The sequence below is a fragment of the Schistocerca nitens genome, chromosome 3, assembly GCF_023898315.1.
Source record: "Schistocerca nitens isolate TAMUIC-IGC-003100 chromosome 3, iqSchNite1.1, whole genome shotgun sequence".
Taxonomy (NCBI): domain Eukaryota; kingdom Metazoa; phylum Arthropoda; class Insecta; order Orthoptera; family Acrididae; genus Schistocerca; species Schistocerca nitens.
Genome location: NC_064616.1, coordinates 191,972,379 through 192,000,273, shown reverse-complemented (window position 1 = coordinate 192,000,273; position 27,895 = coordinate 191,972,379). Strand labels below are relative to the sequence as shown.

The following is a 27,895-nucleotide window of genomic DNA, read 5'->3' as shown; positions in this document are numbered from 1 at the left end:
CAGTGTTTAAGAATTCATTCCCTGTCATAGATAAGTGATCTGAATTCAACAGTCCGATTAAGAATGTGGTTCACCCAGTCTATCATATGATGAGAGTCGTAGTCGGATATCCACATTAAGACTGACTGGCTGAATCCCATTAGGACGATCTTGTATCGAAATGAAATTACAGAAATCGGATAATTTGAACGTCTGTATTGCAACAATGCTGCGCACATAAATTCCTATGATGGAGTAACAGCTAGCAACTGTCTAAGAAAACGTGAGAAATATGTCGACTAGCAGCAATGTAACGTAATTATAACCCATATTTATCTGATGGAAATACTGAATCGAACAATACACATGTATTTCAGTGGAGGGAAGATACTCCATATCAGATTTGCTGATGACATAATAATAATAAAAATCCCGTGTGGTCAATAGGGGAAACCCTCCCCCATGTGGGTGGTACCGAGGAAATCAAATACTTGGGGTGAACCAAATACTAACACAATCCTGAACGGCTACTCAATCCGTTGAACCCAAAATCCAGACACATCTGAGTGAAAATCACCGCTACTCTGGTCACCGTCTGTTGGCTCAATGAGCTTGGCTGAAAATATTTGCTTCCAAAGACTTCAACACCCTCTGGTCCTTTCCGGTCCTGGTATCACCCAGGCCAAACCAATGAAACACAAGAAAACATGAACTATGCAAGCAAAGGTAACTTTACCCCAGGTGGTACACAACTTGGCCACCGATAGGCGGCAGTTGGATTTTCGCACTCTGGGGAGTCCAGGTTAGCACGGCAGAGAATATCGAAGATCTCTGGTAAATTTCTCTACAAGCAGAAAACATTCATTTAAAAACTAAATATCGATACATTGATGCAAACAAGAAACCTCAATAATCTCACGAAAGAAATCGTCCGCCAAAAAATTCTCGTCCTTGCTCTTCAAGAACCACGATTAATTGACAATTAAAACTTGCATTACGGAAACCATGCCATCTTCAAGAGCAAAATACAACAAAAGGTAGCGAAAGGCGTACCAATCTTCGGCACTGCATTTCTCGAACACAGATCTATCATCAACTCTGTCAAAGAAATCGCATCCATCAATAATCGACTTATGACTATGCTCATTCAGAGCCCCTATAAAAGATATACACTCGAAAATACTATGAGCAAAATTCACCAAGATGACGTGAAAATACTAATGGGAGACTGCAACTCTCTATTTGGGACAGAAAGAACCTGTAGAAAAATCATTGGTACAAATTCAACACACCGAAACGCTTAGACCAACGACACACGTCTGACTGACATTTGCCAACAATTCAACCACAAAAGAATGTCTTCCCACTTTAGGAAGTAGCCTGTTCCCAAGAAACATGTTTGGCTACCTGATGCAAGCTGCTTTCGTTCGCCTTTCGAGACTCGCTGAAAGCCAGATTTTTAATTCTTTTGTAGCAGAGCTACAAGCAGGCAGATACAAACGCAATAAGGGAATCGTAAGACAACGCTCGAGCAAAATGCGCCTTGCTACTTTCAGTAACCCTTAGTGTCAGAGCGAAAACCTTACGGTACTGCCAAATTCATAATGACGACATATTTTTTGTTGTTGTGAATACATAATTTTATCTGTGAAATGCCACATTTTCATAATAATTGCGAATGATACAGGAAATGAAGTAAATACAGATCTTTTCGAAGTCAAAAGTCGGTAATGTCCTACTAATTCGTGTTAAAATAGGCTCAATCGTCTTACAGATACTTAATGCTTTATTAAGATAGTCTGCCGTCGTGATGTTTCTGTAGTAAGCCGAATTTAATTTGTATTAGTACAGTGAATATTTTAATTGGATTTTCCATTAGTTTATTAAACGCAACAGTAATCATCAAAGAGAAATTAATCAGCAAAAGAATTTTCTTTCACGATATCTAAAACGATCTGACAATGCTAAAGTTGTTTACAAATTCTACGCCAGTAGAAACCTACTGGTTCCCACGATATCATTATACCAGAGTAGTTTTAAGAGTATTTTCGTCTAGAAATGAATTGCGTTGACGGTTGATCGATCAAGAGCGGGAAAGGTAAAACTTTACGAATATATGACGAGAGGAGGAGGAGGAGATTAGTGTTTAACGTCCCGTCGACAACGAGGTCATTAGAGACGGAGCGCAAGCTCGGGTGAGGAAAGGATGGGGAAGGAAATCGGCCGTGCCCTTTCAAAGGAACCATCCCGGCATTTGCCTGAAGCGATTTAGGGAAATCACGGAAAACCTAAATCAGGATGGCCGGAGACGGGATTGAACCGCCGTCCTCCCGAATGCGAGTCCAGTGTGATAACCACTGCGCCACCTCGCTCGGTTTATGACGAGAGGGACAAGTGCTTGAGAGAGGACTTCTCTATCAATACAAGTGCCTAAGAGACGTCTTTAATTTCAATCTCCTGGATAGTTTTGTTTCTCAAATCAAGAAGTGCGTTATCATGCAGTAGCACATGTGATGTTGCTCGATTTTCTTACGCTGCGACCGAAAGGTGTCTCAGTTGTTGGCAACAAATTCCAGCTGTGTTGCACACAGCCCTTGGGGCAGAATTGGTAGCCCAAAACACACTTTTGGAGCTATCAGATGTAAAATATTATGTTCACACTACTCTTTCCTCGAGTTTATGTCTTTTGGAGGGGCTCAGCCTTTCATTTCTTCTTAGGAAGTTAACGATAAAGGCATCATAACACGTCACCAGTAACAGTACTGCATACGAATGCTCAGTGAGCGACCTGATGACGTTCAATAATAGTCACTCCGTTGATTTTTGTTGTTTCGAATTAGAGCATGCAGTACTCCTACACCAGACTTCTGAACTTTGCCTGTTGAATGCAAATGTCGCATGATGGTAAAATGGTAATCTATCACATATATCAGTAGTCGAGACTTCCTTAATGTGGAAAATCATTCATGCCAGAACGATCTTTGTTGAAACAAGATTATCTTTTTCTGGCGTATTTTTCCCAAAAGCACTCGCTCCACACACAATTCAAATCTTTCTAGCTGCCTCCTCTGCATTCACCCCTATGTTATACCAAAAGTAAACGTTGTGTTGCAGATGTTACACCTATTTCCACTTGCGACTCAATTTTACAATGCTTAACTGTAGTTCATGATTTTCAAGTTTGCAAAATCCATTCCTTAACTGCCAGATAATAACTAGAACTTCAAATTCGAAAATGACAGTTGAGACACACGCTGATAGCGTCGCGACGCGTTCACCTGGGCGGCGCCGGATTTCAGGCGGCGGGTGGCGTCTGGCCGGTGGCCGGTAGCCGCTGCAGCGCGAGGAAACTCTCGAGCGTAAGCTGTTATGATCGCGGCGCAGCCACGAGCTGTCCTGCGGAATTGTTTCTGGAATACTTGTTATTGCTGGTGGGTAGAATGTTAAGCGAATTATCTTCGATGTTCAGTCAGACTCATAACTTTAGACCGACTGTGGTAAAAAAAATATATATATATATATACAGTTGGACGCGAACAGGCGACTATAAGTTTAGAACGCACGACGCTTGCCACTAGACCACGGGCTCACATCGTCCAAGAACGTCTCGGAAGTAGATAATACTTCCTCCTGACACTTCCGCATCTTACAGTGTTGCCAGATTGTGCAGATTGCCGGACTTAGAGTTGTCAGGGGCGGTCAGTTTTATTGGCCACCTTAAGTGAATGACTCGGACTTAGTCTCTGTGGCGGCCGGCCGGCGGTCAGTTTTATTGTCTAAGACTGAACATATCAATCAGACCCCTCGTCTGTGCTTGTCTTCACATCTCTGAAGGTAATCTTCTCAAAAATGCATCAAGCACACTCGCGTCAGCTTCTCATAAAATTGCCTCATTTACCACAATATTCTGCCCCAACTTGTACGTACAGACATTGATCTTTCTTATTCTGTCTGCAAATTCTTCTACCGACTCTGCATGCTTCTCTGTTACTGTGCCCAACTGATCTCTAAAATATCTGGCATTAGTCTGCTTTGTATACCTCTGGACTAACCCCTTCTTAAAAACTCCACAAGCGTTCTGGCTGCCTTGAGAGCCTCTGTATACCCTGCATAAGTTTTTGCTTCTTCTGCTAATCTCAGTTTTGCTACCCTTGTAAGTTCTGCATTTGACCATTCTTCCATCTCTGCCAAATTATTAAGATCTTCCACATATGCTTGCGCATCCTCAGTTGATTTCCCAGAGAAAAAATGCAAGTAAACTTGTGCCTGACAGATTTATATGTAAACTGAAGGTGGACGGGAGGGGGGAGAAGGAAAAGAAGGGGAAGAGAAGGGACTACTGATGTCAGCTGCATCGAGACATTACACGGACTCTACAGCAACGAGTGTAGCCCATGAACATATAAATACCTAGCCACTTTTGTACTGGAATATTCTTGTGTTAGTGTTCCAGCACTACCACCATGGGGCTGTGAGCCTTGGGGTGCCATCCAGAAAGCTGTACGGGGTCTGCAGTTTGCCCGTCCTTCAGAGCAGCCAGCTCTGAGACACAGGATGTAAAAAGTTGGTAGGTTTGTTTCACGTCAGAGGTAATGGGAGTCACGATTGGCTAGTACCTGTTAGATGTTCGCAGTGTAGCTTGGAAGATCATTCAGCACATAATCAGTACCAGTGGTATGTTTCACATGTAAATGCTATGGGCATATGGCTAGGCAGTGCCAAGAGTAGAAATAGTTCAAGATTAGATGTAAGAACTAGGTTAATATATTTTATTTTTTAATCTTGTTGTTATTTGTGTTTCAAAATGAGTGTCGTGAATGACAAGGCTTCTGCAATTTCAGAGACACAAGTTGTGTCAGAACCAGAGGCAGTTCACATATTATAGGGAAAGGTAGGTAGTGCAATTGACAGCAGATAATACAGAATTACATGGTTGCAGTCACCACAGCAAAGTATAAATTTGACATATGATATAAATGTGTGGTGTCTGTTCTTTCAGACATGTCCAAAAGAACAGACACCACACAGAATCTGCAGCTGTGGTAAATTATATGCTAATGTAAGGTGGAGGGAGGGGAGAAAGGAAAGCAAAGGGAAGGGATTGCTGATATCAGCTGCATCAAGGCATTATATGGAATCAGCAGCGACAAGTGAAAATGTGTACCAGACTGGGATTCAAACCTCGGATCTCCTGCTTACTGGGCAGGTGCATTAACCATTGTGCCATCCTGGACACATTGTAATCACAACTGCACGTATTATCTAGGCATGCCTCACAGCTGACTCACATCCCCACTGAGTGCCACCTGTCTGCAGTCTCTGTCCATTTCCTCCATGCTTGCTGTTCTGAGTTTCCTGCGGGAGGTCGGACATACTTGTGCATCTGCACTGAAGAAGGTGAAACGACTGTCCATCTAGGTGAATCAGTTATATGAATGCATGGTCTCTGATCTTCAGGACATGTCTGCGTAATGCCCTGATGCAGCTGACGTCAGTAATCCCTTCCCTTTCCTTTCCTTTCCTTTCTCCCCCTCCTCCACCTTCAATTTACATATAATGCGTCACAGCTGTGGTTTCTGGGTGGTGTCTGTTCTTTTGGGCATGATTGAAAGAACAGACACCACACATTCATATAACTGTTTCGTCTAGATGGGCACTGGATCCACCTTCTTCAGTGCAGATGCACAAGTATGTCTGACCCCATGTGGGAAACTCAGAGTAACGAGCATGGAGGAAATGGAAAGGGATCACTCGGTGAGAATGTGGGTCAGCCGTGAGGGATGCTGAAATAGTCCTCACTATTGCGAAATGCTGTGTTCCAGGTAGTGCAGCTGTTAATGCACCTGTCCAGTTAGCTGGGGATCCTGAGTTCGAAGTTCAGTCCGGTCCACATTTTGACTCTTAGTTGCTGATTCCAAGTAATGTCTCAATGCAGCTGACACCAGTATTCCCTTCCCTTTCCTTTCCACTCTCCCCCACTCCACCTTCAGTTTACATATAATGTATCACAGCTGTGGATTCGTGTGGTGCCTGTACTTTCAGACATGTTCAAAAGAACAGGCACCACTCATTCATATAATTGATTTGCCTAGATGGACAATGGATTCACCTTCTTCATTGTGCATTCACAAATACATCTGACCTCCTGTGGGAATCTGAGTAGCGAACATGGAGGAAATGGACAGGACTGCAGGTAGGTGGGGCTCTGTGGGAATGTGAGGTGGCCGTGAGGCGTGCTGAGATAGTCCACACAGTTGTGATAACAGTGTGTCCCAGATGGCGTAGTCGTTAACACACCTACCCAGTAAACAGAAGACCACCTTACATTAGCATATAATTTACCACAGCTGCAGATTCTGTGTGGTGTCTGTTCTTTTGGACATGTCTGAAAGAACAGACACCACACATTTATATCATATGTCAAATTTATACTTTGCTGTGGTGACTGCAACCATGTAATTCTGTATTATCTGCTGTCAATTGCACTACCTACCTTTCCCTATAATATGTGAACTGCCTCTGGTTCTGACACAACTTGTGTCTCTGAAATTGCAGAAGCCTTGTCATTCACGACACTCATTTTGAAACACAAATAACAACAAGATTAAAAAATAAAATATATTAACCTAGTTCTTACATCTAATCTTGAACTATTTCTACTCTTGGCACTGCCTAGCCATATGCCCATAGCATTTACATGTGAAACATACCACTGGTACTGATTATGTGCTGAATGATCTTCCAAGCTACACTGCGAACATCTAACAGGTACTAGCCAATCGTGACTCCCATTACCTCTGACGTGAAACAAACCTACCAACTTTTTACATCCTGTGTCTCAGAGCTGGCTGCTCTGAAGGACGGGCAAACTGCAGACCCCGTACAGCTTTCTGGATGGCACCCCAAGGCTCACAGCCCCATGGTGGTAGTGCTGGAACACTAACACAAGAATATTCCAGTACAAAAGTGGCTAGGTATTTATATGTTCATGGGCTACACTTGCTTGGGCTTTGCTATGCCTTGCAGCACATTTGCTAAACATTTCTGCAGTTGCTGGTGTGGAAAGGCTTCTGCCTTGTTTCGCTTAGGTGCCCCTGTGTCAACTATTTACATACCTTGTTTGAATAGCTCACCTCACAACGTGTGATAGCAGTGTTATATTTTGTAAGCTATAACATTTGTGGTCACCTGCTGCTGGCTTGCCTGTAATCTACTTCCTACTTCGAGCATTTCTAACTGAATAAGGTTGGTGTGCTGCAGCTGTAATGATCTTCCAGTGGAATGAAAAGCAGTTAGCACCTAGTCACTTGTGTTTGCAGCTGTATTTGTGTGCTATGTGATGTTATAATCCTGAAGCTTCAGTGCCCATCTTGCCAATCATCCTGACAGATCCTTTAGGCTTGTCTGCCAGCATACAGAATGTTGGTCTGACAAAACAGTGAATAGTCTGCTATGTGTGTCGGAATTAATGGTAACCCACAGGACTGCAATGCACTCTTTCTCAGTTATAAAGTAATTCTTCCCTGACTTGCAGAAGCATAAGCTATCACTCTTTTGGTGTCTTCCTGGATTTGTAGTAGAACTGCACTTATCCTGTCACCAGTAGCACCAATTCCATCTCAGCATTATTGTCAAAATGTGCTACAGCTGGTAAAGATATCAGCACCTCCATAAGGATACAAAAAGATCAGTCTTACTCCTCACTCCTAGAAACTGTTGCAGTTCTTGTAGTGACAATGTCTTGCAATTGAAATCTGGTATGAAGTATTTGTAATAAGAGCATGTTCTGAGATAGCCTATCAATCACGAATGTGTTCAGGAGTTGAAAAATCTATTATGGCTCTTACATTTTCTGTTTATGTTAACTGGGTGCTAAAGATCTTTATTTCTTGCATGACAAAGAGGTACTTTTTTAGATTCAGCTGAAGCCTGCATCATGAAATATTTGAACACTGTTGTCAGACAATTTATTCTTCAAATGGCTTTGAGAAAACAACATGATCCCAGTAACAAAGACACAGTGTTCATTTAAAACATCATGCCTTCAGAAGTGGGTGGAACATTGCACAGACCAACTGGCATAACTCTGAATTCATGAACAGTTTTAGGTGTTATGAAAGCAGTCTCTTCCACGTTATCCTTATCACTCTTGATCTGTCAATAGCCCGTCTACACGTCCATAGGGCAGAAATATTTTGCCCCCTGCAAACAGCCCTAAGTGTCACCAGTTCATGGCAATGGGTATCAATCCTTTCCATTTGCAACTTTTTGCACAATTGCCTTTGAATGCAGGAATATAACCTCCTTCAGCTGCTGACTATGTGTAAAATGATGCCCCAGAATCAACTAATGCCTGGATAGGTTTGTTGTTGATGACATAGATGTGATTTCCCAACATTTTGGCTACTGTCTTCCATAGAGGATTTTCATCTGAAGCAGTCTCATTTCCAAGATGGCCACCTTGAGTAATTTTCAAGATTTTGGCAGCTGGGAAAGTGGCTGGAACCTCCATATGGTGATGGGGAATGACTGGTGAGTTGGCGAGTGACCTTTATCAGGGGACAACAATGGTCTTCATCCTGGTGGCCAACTGTAGTCATCTCTAGTTGTCTGGCATGCATAGTACAATCCTGTTATTTCTCATGAATGATAATCGTCAAACACTCTTGTTCTTTCTTTAGAGTTGAGTATGATGTGGCCAGGACATCCACAGCGGAAACAGACTGACATTTGTGCTTTTCTTTAAGTGAGCCAGTTGTATCTGGGTCCCTGAGAACCTTGGCTGTTGTCTGGTGGTTCCAGCATAGTACAATGGTTTCTGACTGCACTCCTCAATGGAGTTGGGTTGTCTTTCACAGATCTCTTACTATTAGCTGTGAAAGGTCTGATGGGCTTCAGTGACTGCCATTGGTATTACATTTGGAAATTTGTCAAATGATTCATGGTGCACTCTTTTTTGGTGATTGCACTGATATGCTGGCACCCCTTGAAGCCCATTATTGTGCAGACATCCTTCACAAGAAGCACCTGATTGACATTTTCTGCAATTCCATTCATTATGTGTGGAACATCATAAACTTCCATCATTAGGTTTACTGTGCAACAAAGAGCAAAAACACTCTGTGTGTATTGACAATGTCATCTCTCTATGGCATTAGACTGTTTCAGTTATTTGGCTACAATGACCTGCAACTTGTTGCCAAATGTTTCTGCTTGAAATTTGTCCCATTTCTTGTTTCTCTTTGGTGTTCTCAAACTACGGCTGAACTGTACCATCCAAGTGAAAGCAGATGTCGGCAAGACTCATGTCATCTACCCCACCGTATTTAGTGACATGGTCAAATACTTTTAGCCATTTTGTCAGGTTCTGTCCAACATACAAAAACCACTGCTGGATACTTTATGTATATCAGACTTAGGCCAGTATTACACTATCGTATTTCTTTGACAAAGAAATATGATCAAATATTCATAAAATTGCTTTGGCAAAGATCTTTGACGTGGCGCTAAAAAGCGGTATTACACAGTCGTCATATTTTTCCATCAAATTTCAAGATGGGCAGACAACAACGTATTATATGGTGCAGTTGCTACTACCACAATTGCACCTTGTGTGTATTTAGAAGAAAAGCAGCTAAAAAAAATATCTTGGATGAAGCCATAGATATTACGTCAAGATAGTAAAAGTATTCAGAAAAATTTGTGAAAAGAGCTGCTAGTGGAGGACGTCAAGGGTTTTTTTTTTTTTTTAATGAATTTGGCCAGCTATGGACTGCATTAAACTTAAGACTTATGGTGTTTCTTTTTCTTCCGTTCTTCCCAGTACTACCTTCATTTTCTCGCCAACTGCTCATCGGTCCACAAGCTCTTGGGTCGAGGTTTTGGCTCATCTTCTTCATAGTTTGCGTTTTCTATCAGTAGCCTGAAGTGATCCCTGTCATGTATTATTTCTTCTGTAACACGTCTTTTGTTGGCGTCTTTCTTTACTGCTTCTATCCATATTAGTTTTTTTCAGCTTACTAACATAATTAAAAATTTTCTTTGTAATCCATGTTTCTTCCATTCTTTTTAAATGTCCATAATATTTTAGCTGTCTCTTCCTCATTGTATCTGATCTTTTCTGTATTTTTGTACAAGTCTTTATTTCTCCTTTTAATCCACCTGTTTTCCTTGTTTTTCTCAGGACCTAGAATTTTTCTTAGTATTTTCTCTCTCATTTTTCTAGTTCTCTTAATTCGCCTTTGTTATTCAATGTTAGGCACTCTGATCCATAGGTTGCTTGTGTCCTAATAACTGAATTATAATGTTTAATCTTCGCTTGTATGGACACTGATTTCTTATTGTAGTAGTTTTGTGTTAATTTATATGCAAATTCTAACTTTTTTATTCTTTATTTGTTGTGTTGTCCAGTCCATTGGCTTGGATCCACTCCTCCAGGTATTTGAATCTATCAACTCTCTTAATTTTTCCATACTTTGTTTTTATAAACTTTTCTGTATTATGTTTGTGTTCTATATACACAATTTTTTCATAGGATATTTTTAGCCCAGTCTATTCAGCGATCTCATGTAACAGATCAAGCATAACTTTTCAGTTATCAATGCCATATCATCCACAAAGGCTAAACATTTCACTTCAAATTTCTTTCCTTGGCCCATGCTTATACCCTCTGTGCCTGTTTTTTTAATGTGCTTTCCCGTGTTTTTACTATTTTATCTAAAACCAAGTTAAAGAGAACTGGGGACAGCGTCTCCTTGTCGAACTCCTGTTTTGATTTTGAATGGTTCAGAAATTTCACCTTGAAACTTAATTCTTGATATTGTATCTGAGTGTGTGTTCAACAAGTCTTCTGGTGTTTTCATCTATCCCCGATTCATAAAGTATCAGGCATAGTGTTTGTCAACTGAGTCGTAGGCCTTCTTGAAGTCTACGAAAGTAACTACTGTATTTTTATTTTGTATAGCTCTGACTCTCAAAATTGTTTTTAAATTAAGAATCTGTTCTGCACATGATCTACCTTTTCTAAACCCTGCTTGGTAATATATATTAGGTCCTGCTTGTTCCTCTATTCTATTTAAAAGTGCTTTAAAAAGTATTTTGTATGTCACTGGTAACAAGGATATGCCCCTGTAGTAGTTGGTGTCTGTTTTATCTTTTTTATGGAGGATGGATCAATGCTTGTTTCCAGTCACTGGGTACGATTCCTTTTGTCCAAATGTCTAATTACTTTGGGAATTTTCTGCCATGTGGAGAAGTCCCCTAGTTTCCACATTTCTGCTACAATCCCATCCTCTCCTGGTGCTTTGTTATTCTTCAATGCTCAAGTCTTCAAGTCTATGAATTACTTACTAATGGATGAGAGTGTATTTCAGTATTTGCTCACTAAAGTGGCTTCTCATATAACAAAACAATACTCTTGAGAAATGCTATGTGTGCACAAGACAGCCAAACTGTGAAACTGGGATTTATTGATACAGGAGAGCTACTCTAGTTTACAACACAGCAATGGAATGTCTTATTAACCAAAATCGTTCCACAAACGTGTGAAGCAATTTATAATGCACTGATGGGGAATATGTGAAGCTAAGTAAATGTTTAGTACACTATATGGGCAATAACTATATTTTTGAATAATTTAATTAATGGACTTAGTGTACCAACAACTACAAAATTAATAAAAGCACGAAACAGATGAAGGGCTTTTTAAATTGTGGCATCCAGCGTTCAAAAATAAAGTAGAATGGAAAGCTAAGAAAGAATTTTTATTTTAGTGTGTGATCACATCCTCTATTCCAGCTAGCTGAAAAGCTACCTGGATGTTTCCAGATGTAAAGGTGGATGGCTGTAGCTATGATTGTGGACATGAAGTCACCTGCAGCATATTCCACCTGCCCATCAACACACAATTACTAGCATGCACTGTGCCCCTTGCTCACCCCCCCCCCCCCCCCCCCTCTAGCCGAAGCAAGTTAAAAAAGTCTAAGGAACACACCAACTTTGAAGCCATGTTTACAAACACTAGAGACGTTAAATAGCTGTAGTGACACCAGTTTTCCAAGCAGTCACATTTCATATTGCGGTGAATAGAAGAAGAATGACATAGTATCAAATCTATGGAGAGGCCTTAGATAGGATATTTATTTGGCAACAGGCAATATTTGACAAAGTTCCCTATTATACCATCAAATTTCTTTGATATATCAACTTTGACAAAGATGAGAGTGCAATACTAGTCTTACCAATACTTTTGTATATAATAGAGGGAAACATTCCACGTGGGAAAAATATATCTAAAAACAAAGATGATGAGACTTACCAAACAAAAGCGCTGGCAGGTCGATAGACACACAAACACATGCACAAAATTCAAGCTTTCGCAACAAACAGTTGCTTCATCAGGAAAGAGGGAAGGAGAGGGAAAGACGAAAGGATGTGGGTTTTTAAGGGAGAGAGTAAGGAGTCATTCCAATCCCGGGTGCGGGAAGACTTACCTTAGGGGGAAAAAAAGGACAGGTTGTGTTGATTGGAATTTTGAGGTTTTGGAGGGAGTGGAGCTGGAAGTGGGAGATTGAGTAGATGGGAGAGACTGGGTTTGTGTGCAATGAGAGAAGGTTGAGGTTTGCTGGAAAGGTTTTGAAGGGTGAGTGAGTTGCCTTTCCGGAGGTGGGAAACCAGGAGATTGGATAGTTTTTTAAGGTGGAGGGTGGCATGCTGTTCTAATTTGCGGTTGGCCTGTAGGAGGATGCTCTGAACAGCCGGTGTGGATGTGGGAGAGGAAAGATTGAGGACTTTTATTAAGGATAGGAGTTGACGGGTGTGTTCATTGGCTGAGTTGATGTGTAGGTGAAGGATTAGGTGGGTGAGGGCAATGGATTGTTCAGTTTGGAACTGGTATGGGACTGATGGAAAGAAGGGTTGCAGCCAGAGATGGGAACTGTAAGTGTTAGGCCTTTGGGGGTAATGCCAAATGTCAGACAAGCCTGAGAAAATAAAATATGGGAGTGTAATCTGGCTAGGGCGAAGGCATGTTTGCGGAGGGAATGTAAATAAAACTTAATGGGGTCGTTGTGGGGGTGTTGTCAGGGTGACATGGTATTAGAAGGTGGAAAGTGTAACATGAGGCTGAAATGAAAATAAAAATATATGGGGAGAGAGAAAGGTGAACTAGAAAGCAACTGGAGATCTGGTGTGAAAAAAGGCGAAAAAGTGTTGGTTAGAGCTGGGCTATGTTGATCCTGTGGTGAACTTGTGTAGGTAGACAACGATGTGTATAAAGGTTAGGTGGTTGTGTTGCCGCCAAAACACGTTAAAGGATGGAGAAATTCGGGAAAATTTCGAAAAAACTACATGTAAATGTATTAAAAGGAGTGGTTTTGTGGTGGCAGATTATGAAAATGAGGCTAACAATTGTCTGACAAAGAAATAATGACGTTAAAACCTGTGGGAAGCGGCTAAAAATGATCAGTGATGTGAGAAAAACGGAAATGGAAATAAAGCAAAAGTTATTAGAACTAGCCGAAATGGTTGTTCAATAGGTAAAAGGAACTGTTTGTGAACTAGAAACGGTGGATTTTATAGCAGCGGTAGTGTTGAAAGCGGAAAAAAAAAATTTTTTTGGTTATGGTTTGGAAGTGGGTTATGTATTATTACGTATTACGTATTATTGAGTATATATTGGCGGGATAAAATTGTATAGTAGATTACGGTAAAAAGGAGAAGGTGAATAGCCTTACTGGAGCCATGGTGGTGATAACAGTTACCCAATCTCTGCACCAAAATATGTCATGTAGAGTCTGGAATCAAGCAACATTTACAACACCAGGCTCGTCAACAAAAACTGATGCTTCGCACTGAAAGCATCTTATTACTTACACATGAAAGTAGAGGTGCAGCTGAACTGTCTGCATCAGCAGAGCGTGCTCCTATTTACACATACATAGTATGTTCTATAAAATTCCAATATTTCATAAATAAGCTGGACTCTGAATCTTCCAGAAATTACAAATCTTAAATGATAACTGCAGGATACAGATATCAAACAGGTGACATACACATCACCTGCTTTTGACTATAACCACACCACCATGACTAATAACACACAACATGCAGAAATAGAATGTAGCTGTTACACTTTTTTCTACAGAATTATCTCAAGGGTATTTGAAAAACACCATCTATTCTAACATTTCTCTGAGGACCAAAATGACTGCTACTACTATTAAGGTGGTAGGACACTATGGAGTGATATACCAGTGAAATCCTCTACTTCCTTCAGAGGATGATCTTTGTTACATGAAATAAAACTCACCCATTATTACCACAGTATCATACGAACTTTGCAGCTCTTGTTTGACATGGTGAATCACCTTTGAGATCGATGCGAACAGTAGTCTACTGTAATAACCCATCTCTTCACTACACCTACAGTGGCCATAAGTTGGGCCACTAGAAAGTCAATAAGGAAGATATTTGAATCAAGCATGAGCTTTAATAGTTTCCAACTTTCAAGGATATGTGCACATTCCTCGAAAACAAGTGTCAGACTATAGAAAGTATCAAATCGCCGAGATATTTGCTAACCAAAGTAAAACCCTCAATGAACACCATGACGATTTCAAACCTGAAAACTTGTGTAGATGTGGCAGAGTTACTTTGGGACAACTTCAGACTGTCTTATGTGCTCCCAAATATACACTAAGTATGGGAGTTCAAGCACACTCAAACATAGGAGCATTAAAGCTTTTTAATGATCAACAGCTTATTATTTAGGACTCTGGAGGTTGACCACAGAGACCCAAAGTGTTAAACACATGTTTACAGAAAAAGACATCACACATTTTTGTACACTGAGTCACAACGTATGTATGTGCCCTTTCTCGAAAATTGAAGTAGCGAATCACATGCTCCATTTGGTCATCTCATGTAGAGGCATGAACTCTGCTGGTGTGAAATGTTTTGGCACACTGGTTGTATTTTAGACGTGCTAAAAACAAGAAAATGGATTTTGTACCAAAATTGACAGATGAATGAGCTGTGTGTCATTCTTTACATTCACCTGGAGAAAATGTCTCCTCTTTCAAAATTCCTCTTCACTTAAAACAGCTTATACAAAATGCAACAGTATACAATTTGCGAAAATAATAGACGGCACATAATTTGAATTTAATCCTACAGTAATTGTGATATTTTGATAGATGCAAAGGATACCACAAATACTGGTGACAAAGTGATCAGATAAATACAAAAATGTGGCTTTATCAAGTCATAGATATTGCACGATTTGGGACATTTTTTACGTAGCCAAATCGTGTGGCGAAATTAATTTCATTGCAGCTGGTGAGAACGCTGATTTTCAACACTGGTAAAAATATATTAAAACAGGCTTTGAATGGCAAATTATATATGTATATATATTACAATCCTTTAATACATATAAAAATGTATATAATATTCTTCTGACATGTTAAAGTACTTTGATATGTAGAGAAAATTATTTTTGAAAGTAATATTATATGCAATAGTTTTGGTTCATTTCTTGAGCGTGGAAGAGTCATTCCAATATATGACCGAATATTGAGGTATTGATGTGTATCATGTTATATCAATGTTATTTTACCTGTAATTTGCACCCATTCCTACAAATTCTTGTATAATTCCATCCATGTCAACCATTGTTTGTATTTATTATCAAATACACTAGTAAACTGAACAGCACAGTCATGTCTTTCCCTTGTCCACTTATCACTAGCACATATAGAAAACATACCTTAATAGGACACAATGCAATGTGAATGTTCACATATCAACTGTTCATGGTTCAAGTCTATAGAAATAAATTAATAAAATATTTAACACAGTTGTTTAACAACAAAATAATTTATCTCACTCATTGTGTGTTTTTACACTTTAAAAAGTCACCAAACAATACGAGAATATGTCAAAATATATATCACAATTGTGGATTGAGGTAAAGCTCATTGTTCCTCGTGAAGCAATTGACAATAAATACAGTAAGACACTGCAACATTTTTTGAATCTGTTGGATGAGTCATGAGTTTCACACATCACACCGACAATGAAAACAAGAATGATAATTCTAACAATAATTAAAATTATTATCAGTTAACACCAACGTACATTTACATGCAACAATTTTACAGTACATCTCTCTTCAAATATTAGACAAATTATTGAAATCGGTAACATATTTCAGTTTTGAAACAATGTTTTCATAATGTCAGCTACTTCATCTTCATTTAATACAGCTGAAAGAAGTTTAATTACTGATCACAATTCATTTCCTGTTTGTGATGTGAGAATATTTGAGGAATACAAAGGCAGTCACACAGCTATTGTGAAATTGTTATACGACTGTCCATGTTGAGAGTTATCCCTGCTTGAACTGCCTTTATATGCCCATTTGTAATGTCTTATTGTGTCCATGTCACATTCTGCTTCACTCAGTTCATGGCCATCAGAGAAACTTGTCGGAGGATCCACACGTGACTCCCTTGATCCTTCACTTCTTCTATGGACAGACTTAGCTCTCGTTCTTCTAGACCTTAAACTAAAGAAAAATGGAAACAAATCACAAAAGACATCTAAATAAAGAATGATATATTGATCAGATTTCAACGAACTGACATACTAGTAGTGTACTATGTTGTTTGTGTTATGTAATGCACATGAACAGAATTTATGTTCTGCTGATGCATTATTGTCAGTTAAATCTTCCACTAAATATTTAGTGTTGTTGATGCTGATATGAGAAGAAATCTGATGCACATGATACATTACATGGCTTCTTGTGAGAAAACACATCTGAAGTTTGTCATGAATGTTCCTAACTGCCACATTATATGAACAAATTAGGTAACCATGTTCTGTAAGGCATAACAACAACCTAATGTACTGGGCTGGTTATCACTAGTTACATTTATCATATATGTAGTATGTTATTGAATGTGTGTGTGTTCTGAGTAAACATGTTTTTGTAAAGTTGTCCTGTCGCAATGTGAGGCGACATTGTATATCACAGATTTGTTGACACATTATTGCAGGGATGGCCAAGTTAGTTCTTCTGGTTACTTGTAAGAGCAAGCCAAGATACAGCTACAGATGTTACATTACTGTATGTGGCGTGGTAACTGCACGAGGCGTGCGTAATATTGTCATAGTCATGTCCTCTTATATGCTGTTTTCATGCCCACAGACTATTTCATTTTAGTGCATATGAAGGATGGTAGGAATAGGTACATGAGTCTCCTTTCTGTGTATTTTTCATACATTGTCTAATACAGGTATCACTCCTCATTAGTACCAGACAATGTTATATTCATTTTAAGTATTAGCTGGCTGCATTAGCTGTCTAATGCTGGATTAGTTTTATTATGTGTGGCCTAAAGGTGCTAAGAGGATATTACATTTCCCTCACCCACCAGAACTACCGTATTTACTCGAATCTAAGCCGCACTTTTTTTTCCGGTTTTTGTAATCCAAAAAACCGCCTGCGGTTTAGAATCGAGTGCAAAGCAAGCGGAAGTTATGAAAAATGTTGATAGGTGCCACCACAACAAACTTCTGCCATCGAATATATGTAGCGTTACACAAGCATGCTTTGTGGGCACAAAGATAAATACTGGCGCCAAAACCTCTGCATCAGTAAATAAATTTAAAAAAAGGTAGAAGACGAGCTTTTTTTTTCCTCCGCCCCGAGTTTCGACCACTGCATTTTCATACATTATCCAACGAAGTAAATACAAATTCGGTATTGTTCATCTTCGAATGTAGCAGAATTTCAATGTACTACGAAAATCCGACTGGCAAGACTGTTAGGGATGTTTGTCAATATGGCCAACTCTACGTTCCGAGTTTTTTCCTACCTGTGAGAAGAGATGGTTGCTAATAGGAACCTGATGAAATGTGAATCACATGCAGTATTCTCTTCACCATAAGAATAATACGAATATAAACATTTTGCCATGTATTCTTTCGTGTTTGTTGCTATCTCATTTAAATCATGTCTGCGTAATAAACAACGAAACTAGAGTGAGACAACAGCAAACGCGGAAGAATATACGTATCGTGTCATGTTTATATTCGTATTATTCTTATGCCTAATAGTGATACAGTCAGAAATGAAGCACGGCAACTGACTAGATTTTAAATGTAAGATGACTAATTTCTGTGCAGAATTTGATGTACTAAAGAAGTGGCCGCAAAGATTTTCAAACGGAGGAAAATTTTCGCAAAACTCTCGTTCAGAACATGTTCTACCATACGCATGTTCTATCATACGCATCTGGTTCTTGTTGATCATTATCAAAGAAAGCAGCAGTGTAAGTAACAACAAATAGCAGTCTCTTGCCATTGTTTCGCTAATGAGACTATTCCTTTTTTTTTTTTTTTTTTTTAAGTGGCGGTAGCGCGCACAAAAGCAAGTCATGCCGCGAGCGGCGACAGGCCGTAAACACGCACTATCAAAATGCGACAAACAATGCATTACACAGTACAGTAATGCATTTTCAGTTTAGAGTGACGTAAACACCTATAACAAAGAAAACGGCACTTATCAGATCAAAGCAAAATAAGCAATCGATTCAAACCAGACGAAGCACGTGAAAAAGGAAGGGTACCCGTATAAATACGGACGGAGCGCCTGACGCATAGCAATGGCTACCTGGTAAAGCTTAACTGCTAAGCTGACGACTCGAACCAAACTACTGTAGCTGTATCGTCTTTCATTCGACCTAAATTGTGTCGCATATTACAATGGACCAACTTTGTTTCGATTTGGAGGTGCGGCCTAAAACTTTTCTCTCCCCTTGAATTTCGAGTCTCAAATTTCAGGTGCGGCTTAGATTCGGGAATTTTTTTTTCCCTCCTTTATTTCGAGTCTCATTTTTCAGGTGCGGCTTAGATTCGAGTGCGGCTTAGATTCGAGTAAATACGGTAGTGTATTATTGTAATAGTGTCATCCAGTTATGGATATCAAGATGTGATTAGATTTACATGCTTTCTTACAATATTCGTCTATGTCTAGGCAGCTGGAGTGATTATTTATTTTTGTGTGTTACAATGCATTTGCCACAAATTATCATCATTAGGCTTGGCATTAAGTGCATGTTATATAGGTACCAGTGGTATCTTGTTTAGTGAGATAACAACGCTTCAGGTCATGACTCAAGTCTATCATTCTTATAGATAATGCATCACTGGTTACTTTGAGCAATTTTATTCTAATGGTTTTCATGGAGCGGTTTTGTCTAAGATCTGACTTTACAGTAACTGCAAGCTTCACTTTAATCTTATCAGAGAATAATTGTGTTTTTGTTATGCACAAGAGGAAAGCTTCTAAGAGTGTTTTACATACTCTGTTGTTGGGATCATATTTTTACATTTAGTGTTACTTAAGAGCCATTTTTCACATTTTATCTGTATGATCTACTTTGTACATGTTTGTGACAGTGACTAAAGAACTTAGAATATACGACTGGCTACTCCCACTAAGCTGCAGGGTTGTTTTGTAGCCATTTGGAATTTACTATATTATTTTTATTACATACTCAATGGTTAACTACACTCCTGGAAATGGAAAAAAGAACACATTGACACCGGTGTGTCAGACCCACCATACTTGCTCCGGACACTGCGAGAGGGCTGTACAAGCAATGATCACACGCACGGCACAGCGGACACACCAGGAACCGCGGTGTTGGCCGTCGAATGGCGCTAGCTGCGCAGCATTTGTGCACCGCCGCCGTCAGTGTCAGCCAGTTTGCCGTGGCATACGGAGCTCCATCGCAGTCTTTAACACTGGTAGCATGCCGCGACAGCGTGGACGTGAACCGTATGTGCAGTTGACGGACTTTGAGCGAGGGCGTATAGTGGGCATGCGGGAGGCCGGGTGGACGTACCGCCGAATTGCTCAACACGTGGGGCGTGAGGTCTCCACAGTACATTGATGTTGTCGCCAGTGGTCGGCGGAAGGTGCACGTGCCCGTCGACCTGGGACCGGACCGCAGCGACGCACGGATGCACGCCAAGACCGTAGGATCCTACGCAGTGCCATAGGGGACCGCACCGCCACTTCCCAGCAAATTAGGGACACTGTTGCTCCTGGGGTATCGGCGAGGACCATTCGCAACCGTCTCCATGAAGCTGGGCTACGGTCCCGCACACCGTTAGGCCGTCTTCCGCTCACGCCCCAACATCGTGCAGCCCGCCTCCAGTGGTGTCGCGACAGGCGTGAATGGAGGGACGAATGGAGACGTGTCGTCTTCAGCGATGAGAGTCGCTTCTGCCTTGGTGCCAATGATGGTCGTATGCGTGTTTGGCGTCGTGCAGGTGAGCGCCACAATCAGGACTGCATACGACCGAGGCACACAGGGCCAACACCCGGCATCATGGTGTGGGGAGCGATCTCCTACACTGGCCGTACACCACTGGTGATCGTCGAGGGGACACTGAATAGTGCACGGTACATCCAAACCGTCATCGAACCCATCGTTCTACCATTCCTAGACCGGCAAGGGAACTTGCTGTTCCAACAGGACAATGCACGTCCGCATGTATCCCGTGCCACCCAACGTGCTCTAGAAGGTGTAAGTCAACTACCCTGGCCAGCAAGATCTCCTGATCTGTCCCCCATTGAGCATGTTTGGGACTGGATGAAGCGTCGTCTCACGCGGTCTGCACGTCCAGCACGAACGCTGGTCCAACTGAGGCGCCAGGTGGAAATGGCATGGCAAGCCGTTCCACAGGACTACATCCAGCATCTCTACGATCGTCTCCATGGGAGAATAGCAGCCTGCATTGCTGCGAAAGGTGGATATACACTGTACTAGTGCCGACATTGTGCATGCTCTGTTGCCTGTGTCTATGTGCCTGTGGTTCTGTCAGTGTGATCCTGTGATGTATCTGACCCCAGGAATGTGTCAATAAAGTTTCCCCATCCTGGGACAATGAATTCACGGTGTTCTTATTTCAATTTCCAGCAGTGTAACTTACTAAATATGTACAACTGGCTACTCTAATTAAGCAACAGGCCTGTTTCGTAGCCATTTGGGATTTACAGTTAATTTTGTAACTGAACAGAATAAATTATGATTAATGGAGGGTTTCATTCATCTAACTAATAATTTTATTTGCTTAAGTGATTTGTCATACTGTTTTTTACCTTAAGAGTATTTGGTAGCATTTATTTTGACATTATGTTTTTATTTCTTTGATGACTAATGCTGCTGTTACATTTGATGTACGAAGGGGCCCTATGAGGGTCCAGCATGTCACTGAAATCAGTTCCACAATACAGCAATCTTCCCTTGTGGTGTTCAGACATGGTCAACCAGAACCTTGAAGACGAGTATGCCTGTCCTCATGGTCCCATGCATTTGGGTGCTCTCACATCTAAATGCCCCAAAAATCTGGATACTGGACAATTTTACCACCTGGTCAAATGGAGACCCACAATGAGGCCCTCTGCAAACTCTGCTAGGTGCTGATAACACTGTCTATCAGAAGTATGTAATGTCTCCATGTCCACAGTGATCACTCAACATCTGGATCGGTTCACGGTTGTTATATGCCCTACCCGGGCTGGTGACAACACTAAACACAAACAACAATACAGCACTCTGGTGGCCATTCCACATGTCACGTATCTTTTATATATCCACATTTTATGAAGGTACTTAGACATCTGACCCATGTATGTAATATGAGCAGTAATGTTCCTCTCATAGGGTGCCATGGGAGACACACACACACACACACACAAAAAAATCACTTCTGTAGAGATGGATGATTCTACTTCCTGTATTGTGTATCAACAAGTCCTGAATCCACATAAAAGCAAGCTAGTATGTCAGACTGTCAGTCTCATACATGACTTCTATTGGGTTGGGGTTCGGTTGTTCTGGGGGAGGAGACTAGACAGCAAGGTCATTGGTCTCATTGGATTAGGGAAGGATGGGGAAGGAAATCGGCCATGTCCTTTCAAAGGAAGCATCCCGGCATTTGCCTCGAGGGATTTAGGGAAATCACGGAAAACCTAAATCAGGATGGCCAGATGCGGGATTGAACCGTCATCCTCCTGAATGCGAGTCCAGTGTGCTAACCCCTGTGCCACCTCACTCGGTATGACTTCTGTCTGTGTTCTCAGATTCCTGTTACAGGAACAAACATGTTGACTGCTGTACCATATGAGTGGGTACTGTTAAATGATAGCCATAATTGGTGTTTAATTTGCTGTTAGATTGAACAGTAGCTTTTTTATATCAGATGCTTCATGTTCTTATTGAACAGTCTGCATTGAAATTTAAAAACAGGCTGCAAATTATCTGAAATGTTAATGACTGTATCATTAACCTCATTTGGCATGTACGTACATTTCAGATCGAGAGAGAGAGAGAGAGAGAGAGAGAGAGAGAGAGAGAGGGGGGGGGAGTATTTTAGTCAGTAATATCACATATCTATGTACATAGAACAGATTGTCTGCTGTGTATATTTCAATACATAACCCGGTTCTCGATTTTTAATATGACAATTTGAATTATAGAGCGAGTTAAGTTCATTGTCTCTTTTGGAACGCTAGCCTCCCAAATTTTTTTTGTGGCTTTCTATGATTCAGTTGCATAGCCGTGTTACACCTGGCATCAGTGTGGGGAGCCATGGTGTATGACTACAGGTCACAGCTGGTAGTGGCTGAGGGAACTGACAGCACAACAGTATGTCATGGATACCCTGCATCATTAGTTGTTACCTGTCATGTTACAGTACCGTGGTGCCATTTTCAACAGGACAATGCTTGTTAAAACAGGACATGTGCGCATGAACTCACTCTGAAGTTGAGGTACTACTGTGGCCAACAAGATCCTCAGATATGTCCCCTATAGAACATATGTGGGTCCAGCTCAGACCAACTCTGTGCCTGTACCCATATCCAGGATACAAAGGACAAGTTACAGCACTTGGGGGCTAGCTTGCCTCATGAGATGTTACAATGACTATGATAGCCTTCCCCAACCAAATTAGTGCATGCCTCCAAGCCAGAGGGAGTGCAATGCAAGTTTGCTAATAATGCCAAGTTCTTTCAATTTTGTAATAACTGGAACAACATAACATACCCTCTCACCCATTAAGTTTCAAATTGTTTTCTCTTCCTCTTCTGGGTGCTTCATTTTTTTGTCAGACAGTGCAGGAGATACTGTTAGAATGTCAAATTTTGTCGATGTAGTTACATATGAGGAAGAATTACCTAATAAAGATTACTGTAATATCAAGATACAATCTGACCAAATATCTGCACGGAGCAAAGTTTCACTGCTAAAGGAACGAAGGAAGATTGGAGATGAGTGTACCTTCAATAATGAGGCCATTAGTGTCTGAGGACAAGAACATACAGAACAAAGATAGGAAAAGAAATTACCCATGTCACTTTAAAACAATCCAGGGACTATTTCCTTCAAAAAATTTAGGAAACCTAAATGTGATGGCCAGATGGGGAATTTAAACCTGCTTCTTCAAGTTCTGTGCCTTAACCAGTGGTAACTCTGTCTACAGCTTAACTGAAAAGTTGTTTCATTTCATGAAATTTATAGACAATATTAGCATTGTACTGTGAAATTAATGACTGACACATATCAGTTATGTTACGTAAATACAAGGGAACAATAATGAATGGGAATATGTAGTGAAATGATTACACAAATTTTACTTTAAGAAAATATAGGGTTAACTTTACTGGCAGATTGCTGGGAAACTGCATTTTGCTTACAAAAGAGTGGGACCTTGGTACTAATGGCACTGTCAAAGTAATTCACATGATTACAAGTACATACTTGTCACTTTCTGGTTGTCAATTGTCAAAGCAAACAGGACAAACTGATCAGCGACATCTAATACTTTATTACATGGAACAATTAGAATCCGCAAATGATGTACATTGTGGATTCAGTATATTATTTCATTAGCAATGATGATTTATTTCCTGCTACTAAGAAGCATTCATAAAATATTCTCAATTAATCCAGTTTAACATGGCATTCTTCCTGATAATGATAATGAAAGTGATGATGTAATTTGGAGGCTAGATGAATGGCATATCAGATAAAACTTTTTTCTTTACTCTGAGCACATGCAAGTTTTTTTTCTTACACAAAGGAAAAACGAAATTTTACTCAAAATCAAACACTATCCAACACTTTTTTTATTAACACTACAAAGTTGTCATATGAAATATTTGTCATGTAATGACAAATTTTCATGGACCTGATGGATGGTCGAGATATGGGATGGGGCTTACATTTTACCTGACGTTGTGCCTTTGTCTTCGAGTGACATTCCTCCTGTCTGGCAGAGGAGATGGTTCTGGGGATGTGCTTGACTCTGGTCCTATTCCTCCTCCTTGATATAAAATGGCTGGCAAGAAAATAATAAATTATTAATGAAAGCAATGAAAACAGTCTTTATGAAAAATTGAAATTGTGTGACAAAGTGTTCATTACTAAAACTTAAGCATGCTTTCTAATCTGGTGTTATTACAATCAAATTAAATGCTCTGAACAACCACTATACTCTTGCCTGAAAACTACAAACATTCTAAATTTTTCACCCTTACAATACCAGTAATGTTGCAGCATTTTTCATCAATTTATGTCGCACTGTCTCCTTCCAGAAAAGGAAAGCTGACCAGAATTCAGAGGACAAACAGCTTAAACTCAGTTATTTTCCAGATAAAAATGTAATTTATTCAGTCTGGTTATTAATAAATTGAATTGATAATTGTTAAGAGTAGCATACAATTGCCACAGATATTTGTGTTTAGAACTTCAGAGACACAATCTGCTGCTTACTATGTTGCAACAAATGCAAGAACTTCGCTGGCATATTTATACCTTTATATCTGAAGAACATAATATTTTATTAGATCCTGCCCATTATGAACCTGAGACACGCATTTGCTTGTTACAATGTTACAAGAACATTTAGGTGGTCGGGCAGTGAGAAATTACAAATTATTTGTAGGTACTGGGTGGACGTATGTATTTCAGTAAGAACTACACAGGAACGCAACATTCTCGCATCAGGAATGACAAGTCATGGAAGAAAGGATGAAATACTCATTCATACAACCATGGCTATAGAAACTATGGCAGTCTCTAGATTTCTGGCAGCAGATATATTTCAAACTACTGGGTTTGTCAGCATAAAAAAAATTCATGCACATAAATGAACTTTTTGGGAAAACTAAATCCCAGTTTATAAAATGCACTGATGGAAAGATTCACTCCATCTGCCATTTGAGATATTCTAAAAAGGAAAAAGTAAGGTGAAACAAAAAAAATTATTGTTGTTTTTAATGATAAAATTGTTTTGTGTCTAAGAATTGTCAATCAAAATAATTACACTCTGAATGATGAGATAGCACACAAGTACATTATTTATGTGATTTATATTTAACTGTTGATTCACTTCTTGACAGTCCCAAAGATTTATTTCACAGCATTTGGAAACAATCTAAAATTGGTAGGGTTCCTGCATCATTGTAAAGAATAATACTTGAAGAGAGAAAGAACAGCTATACAAGAGCTTTGAGACAATGTACATGTAGTTACCCTTCCAGTAGGAAAAAAGAGATTGTCATGCTCCTGCAGTGGGAACAAGCTAAACATTTACAAGCAATGAAGCTACATTCAGGATAAAAGGGAGGGGACAGTGAACCACAGAAAAAGGAAAGCCACTGAATATATTCTCATCTGAACACAAAATCATGAAGAAACTGCAAAACTTCATTGCAAGAGTGCTTTGGTTATACAATCTCTCAAAAATTTAGAAAGAAAATCAATTAATATGACCTACTCCCAGCAGCACTGGAGTGATAAAACCAGGAAACTTTGCTTAGCCAAGCCATGAGGAAACTACTACAAAATGTGCAAAATCAGAGAAGTCAGGTTTGAACCAGTGCCTCATTTCATTAGAGTACTAGATGAAACTCATCCACATAGATTATAAGTGTGTATGAGCTAGTTTTAACATCACCATGAATTCTGTTTCTACGAGACTTATGAACAAATGAAACACGAAGTTGTGAATAATTTGTTTTGCAAATTTGTTTGAGACCCTGGAGCAGGCTGTTTATTTCTACAGATATGTAGATGGCAGTGAAGCAAAGAAAATACATAATGATTCCTACAAAGACTGTTCAGTTGAAATAAATACTTATTTCAGTACAAATGGTCAAGCTCTACCTTACATACTGGGCAATTGCACCTGTAACATAACACTGGCAAGTAATTTAGAGTACACTGTATAATATACTTACTTTGTAATGACAGACCGTCTATGTCATTTCTAGTGCTTGTGTGGATGGGAATGGCAACTGGCCCTGCATCAGACCTGTGTGCGGTTGAACTTGAGTAATCAGAACTTTCTGATCGTGCACATTTACTTTTTTGACTCCCTCTGAGTTTTGTGTAGTCATCTTGTGGATTTGACTGAAAGATAAAACTTAATCAGGTTGTTTATAAAGGAAAATATAAGACACTACTATGAAAAGAAAACCTTTAAAAATGATCTGTTACAAATTAACTTAATTCACATATAATTCAGACTATACATTTTATATGATCACAATCACTGGGCCATTCATCCATTGAGAGAGAATCTTGGACAAAAATTTAAGCATCTTTTATAACATTTTCTTATTTTGAGGAAACAGAAGGAATGATTTGTTTTACTTGTTACATAGTTTCTACAGCCCAGATCGCATAAATATTACTTTATTTAAAACAATCAGTTTTGACAGACTTTGCTGTCATCTTCAGGTCTCAAAAAGTCTTTGTTATGAAACGCATTCACTTTAAGTTGGACCTCATGTCAAGTTGTCATGTGGATAAAAAACCGCACATTATAAAAGGTTTGTCATAACTAAAATATTTGGAAACATACAGCACCTTATGCAAATAGTAAGGTCATATGTGAGCAGTATATATACGGACATGGCCATTTGCACAAGGTTCTTGATGTTTTTAAATATTTTAGTTATGTTGCAATCATAAATTATATTCGACAGTATAGTTATAGTTTAATGTTACTTCAGTTCATAGACTAAATCTTTACCAATTACTTCACTTTCATTATTTTAAGCTATATCTGGACTTGTTCCAAGTTTCTGAAGATACTCCTTAATGGACTGTACAGTAAGGTAAATTTTATGTTGGTGTTGGTGACAGGGATATTAACTGATATTTGGAGTACTATAGCTTCTTGTCACCATTGACATTACTAATGTACTGTGTGCGACATTCTCCATGATGGAATCCAGTAAACTTTTGTTTCTAAAGCAATTTGGAAGACGCATCTCATCAAAATGTTTTTCTTACAATTAAAATACTTTGTCAGTACACACAAGATGGATTTCAATGAGTCAAATACCTGATACATTTTATTAAAAGAAGCAAAAAATGTAAGCCTATGATTGTATGTTAACATTCTACCCAACAGACTTATTTGAGCATCTTTTGATACTATAAGAAATTCTGTCATTACTGCAGCAGAATCTGAACAACATCTCCAAGAAAAAGTCGAAAAATATAACATGCAAGCCATGTTCAAAGTTACTTTTTTGTGTCCCACATATGACGGAAACATTCCACGTGTGAAAAATATATCTAAAAACAAAGATGATGTGACTTACCAAACGAAAGTGCTAGCATGTCGATACACACACACACACACACACACACACACACACACACACACACACACACACAAACATACACACGAAATTCTAGCTTTCTCAACCAACGGTTGCTTCATCAGGAAAGAGGGAAGGAGAGGGAAAGATGAAAGGATGTGGGTTGGTTTAAGGGAGAGGGTAAGGAGTCATTCCGATCCCGGGAGTGGAAAGACTTAC

The 27,895-nt window shown here is 39.7% G+C and overlaps 1 protein-coding gene across 1 annotated transcript in view; it reads right to left on the bottom strand.

The window, feature by feature from the left end:
* Positions 1 to 15,426: 15,426 nt before the first annotated feature.
* The window catches only part of LOC126249143 (Down syndrome cell adhesion molecule-like protein Dscam2), a 242,097-nt gene continuing 229,628 nt past the window's right edge, over positions 15,427 to 27,895 (bottom strand). The window contains exons 22-24 of the mRNA XM_049950796.1: positions 26,303 to 26,474; positions 24,291 to 24,399; positions 15,427 to 16,546 (exon numbers count right to left, since the gene is read on the bottom strand). Coding sequence (XP_049806753.1) covers positions 16,321 to 16,546; positions 24,291 to 24,399; positions 26,303 to 26,474 — 507 coding nt within the window. The 3' untranslated portion in view covers positions 15,427 to 16,320. The remainder of the gene's footprint in view (positions 16,547 to 24,290; positions 24,400 to 26,302; positions 26,475 to 27,895) is intronic.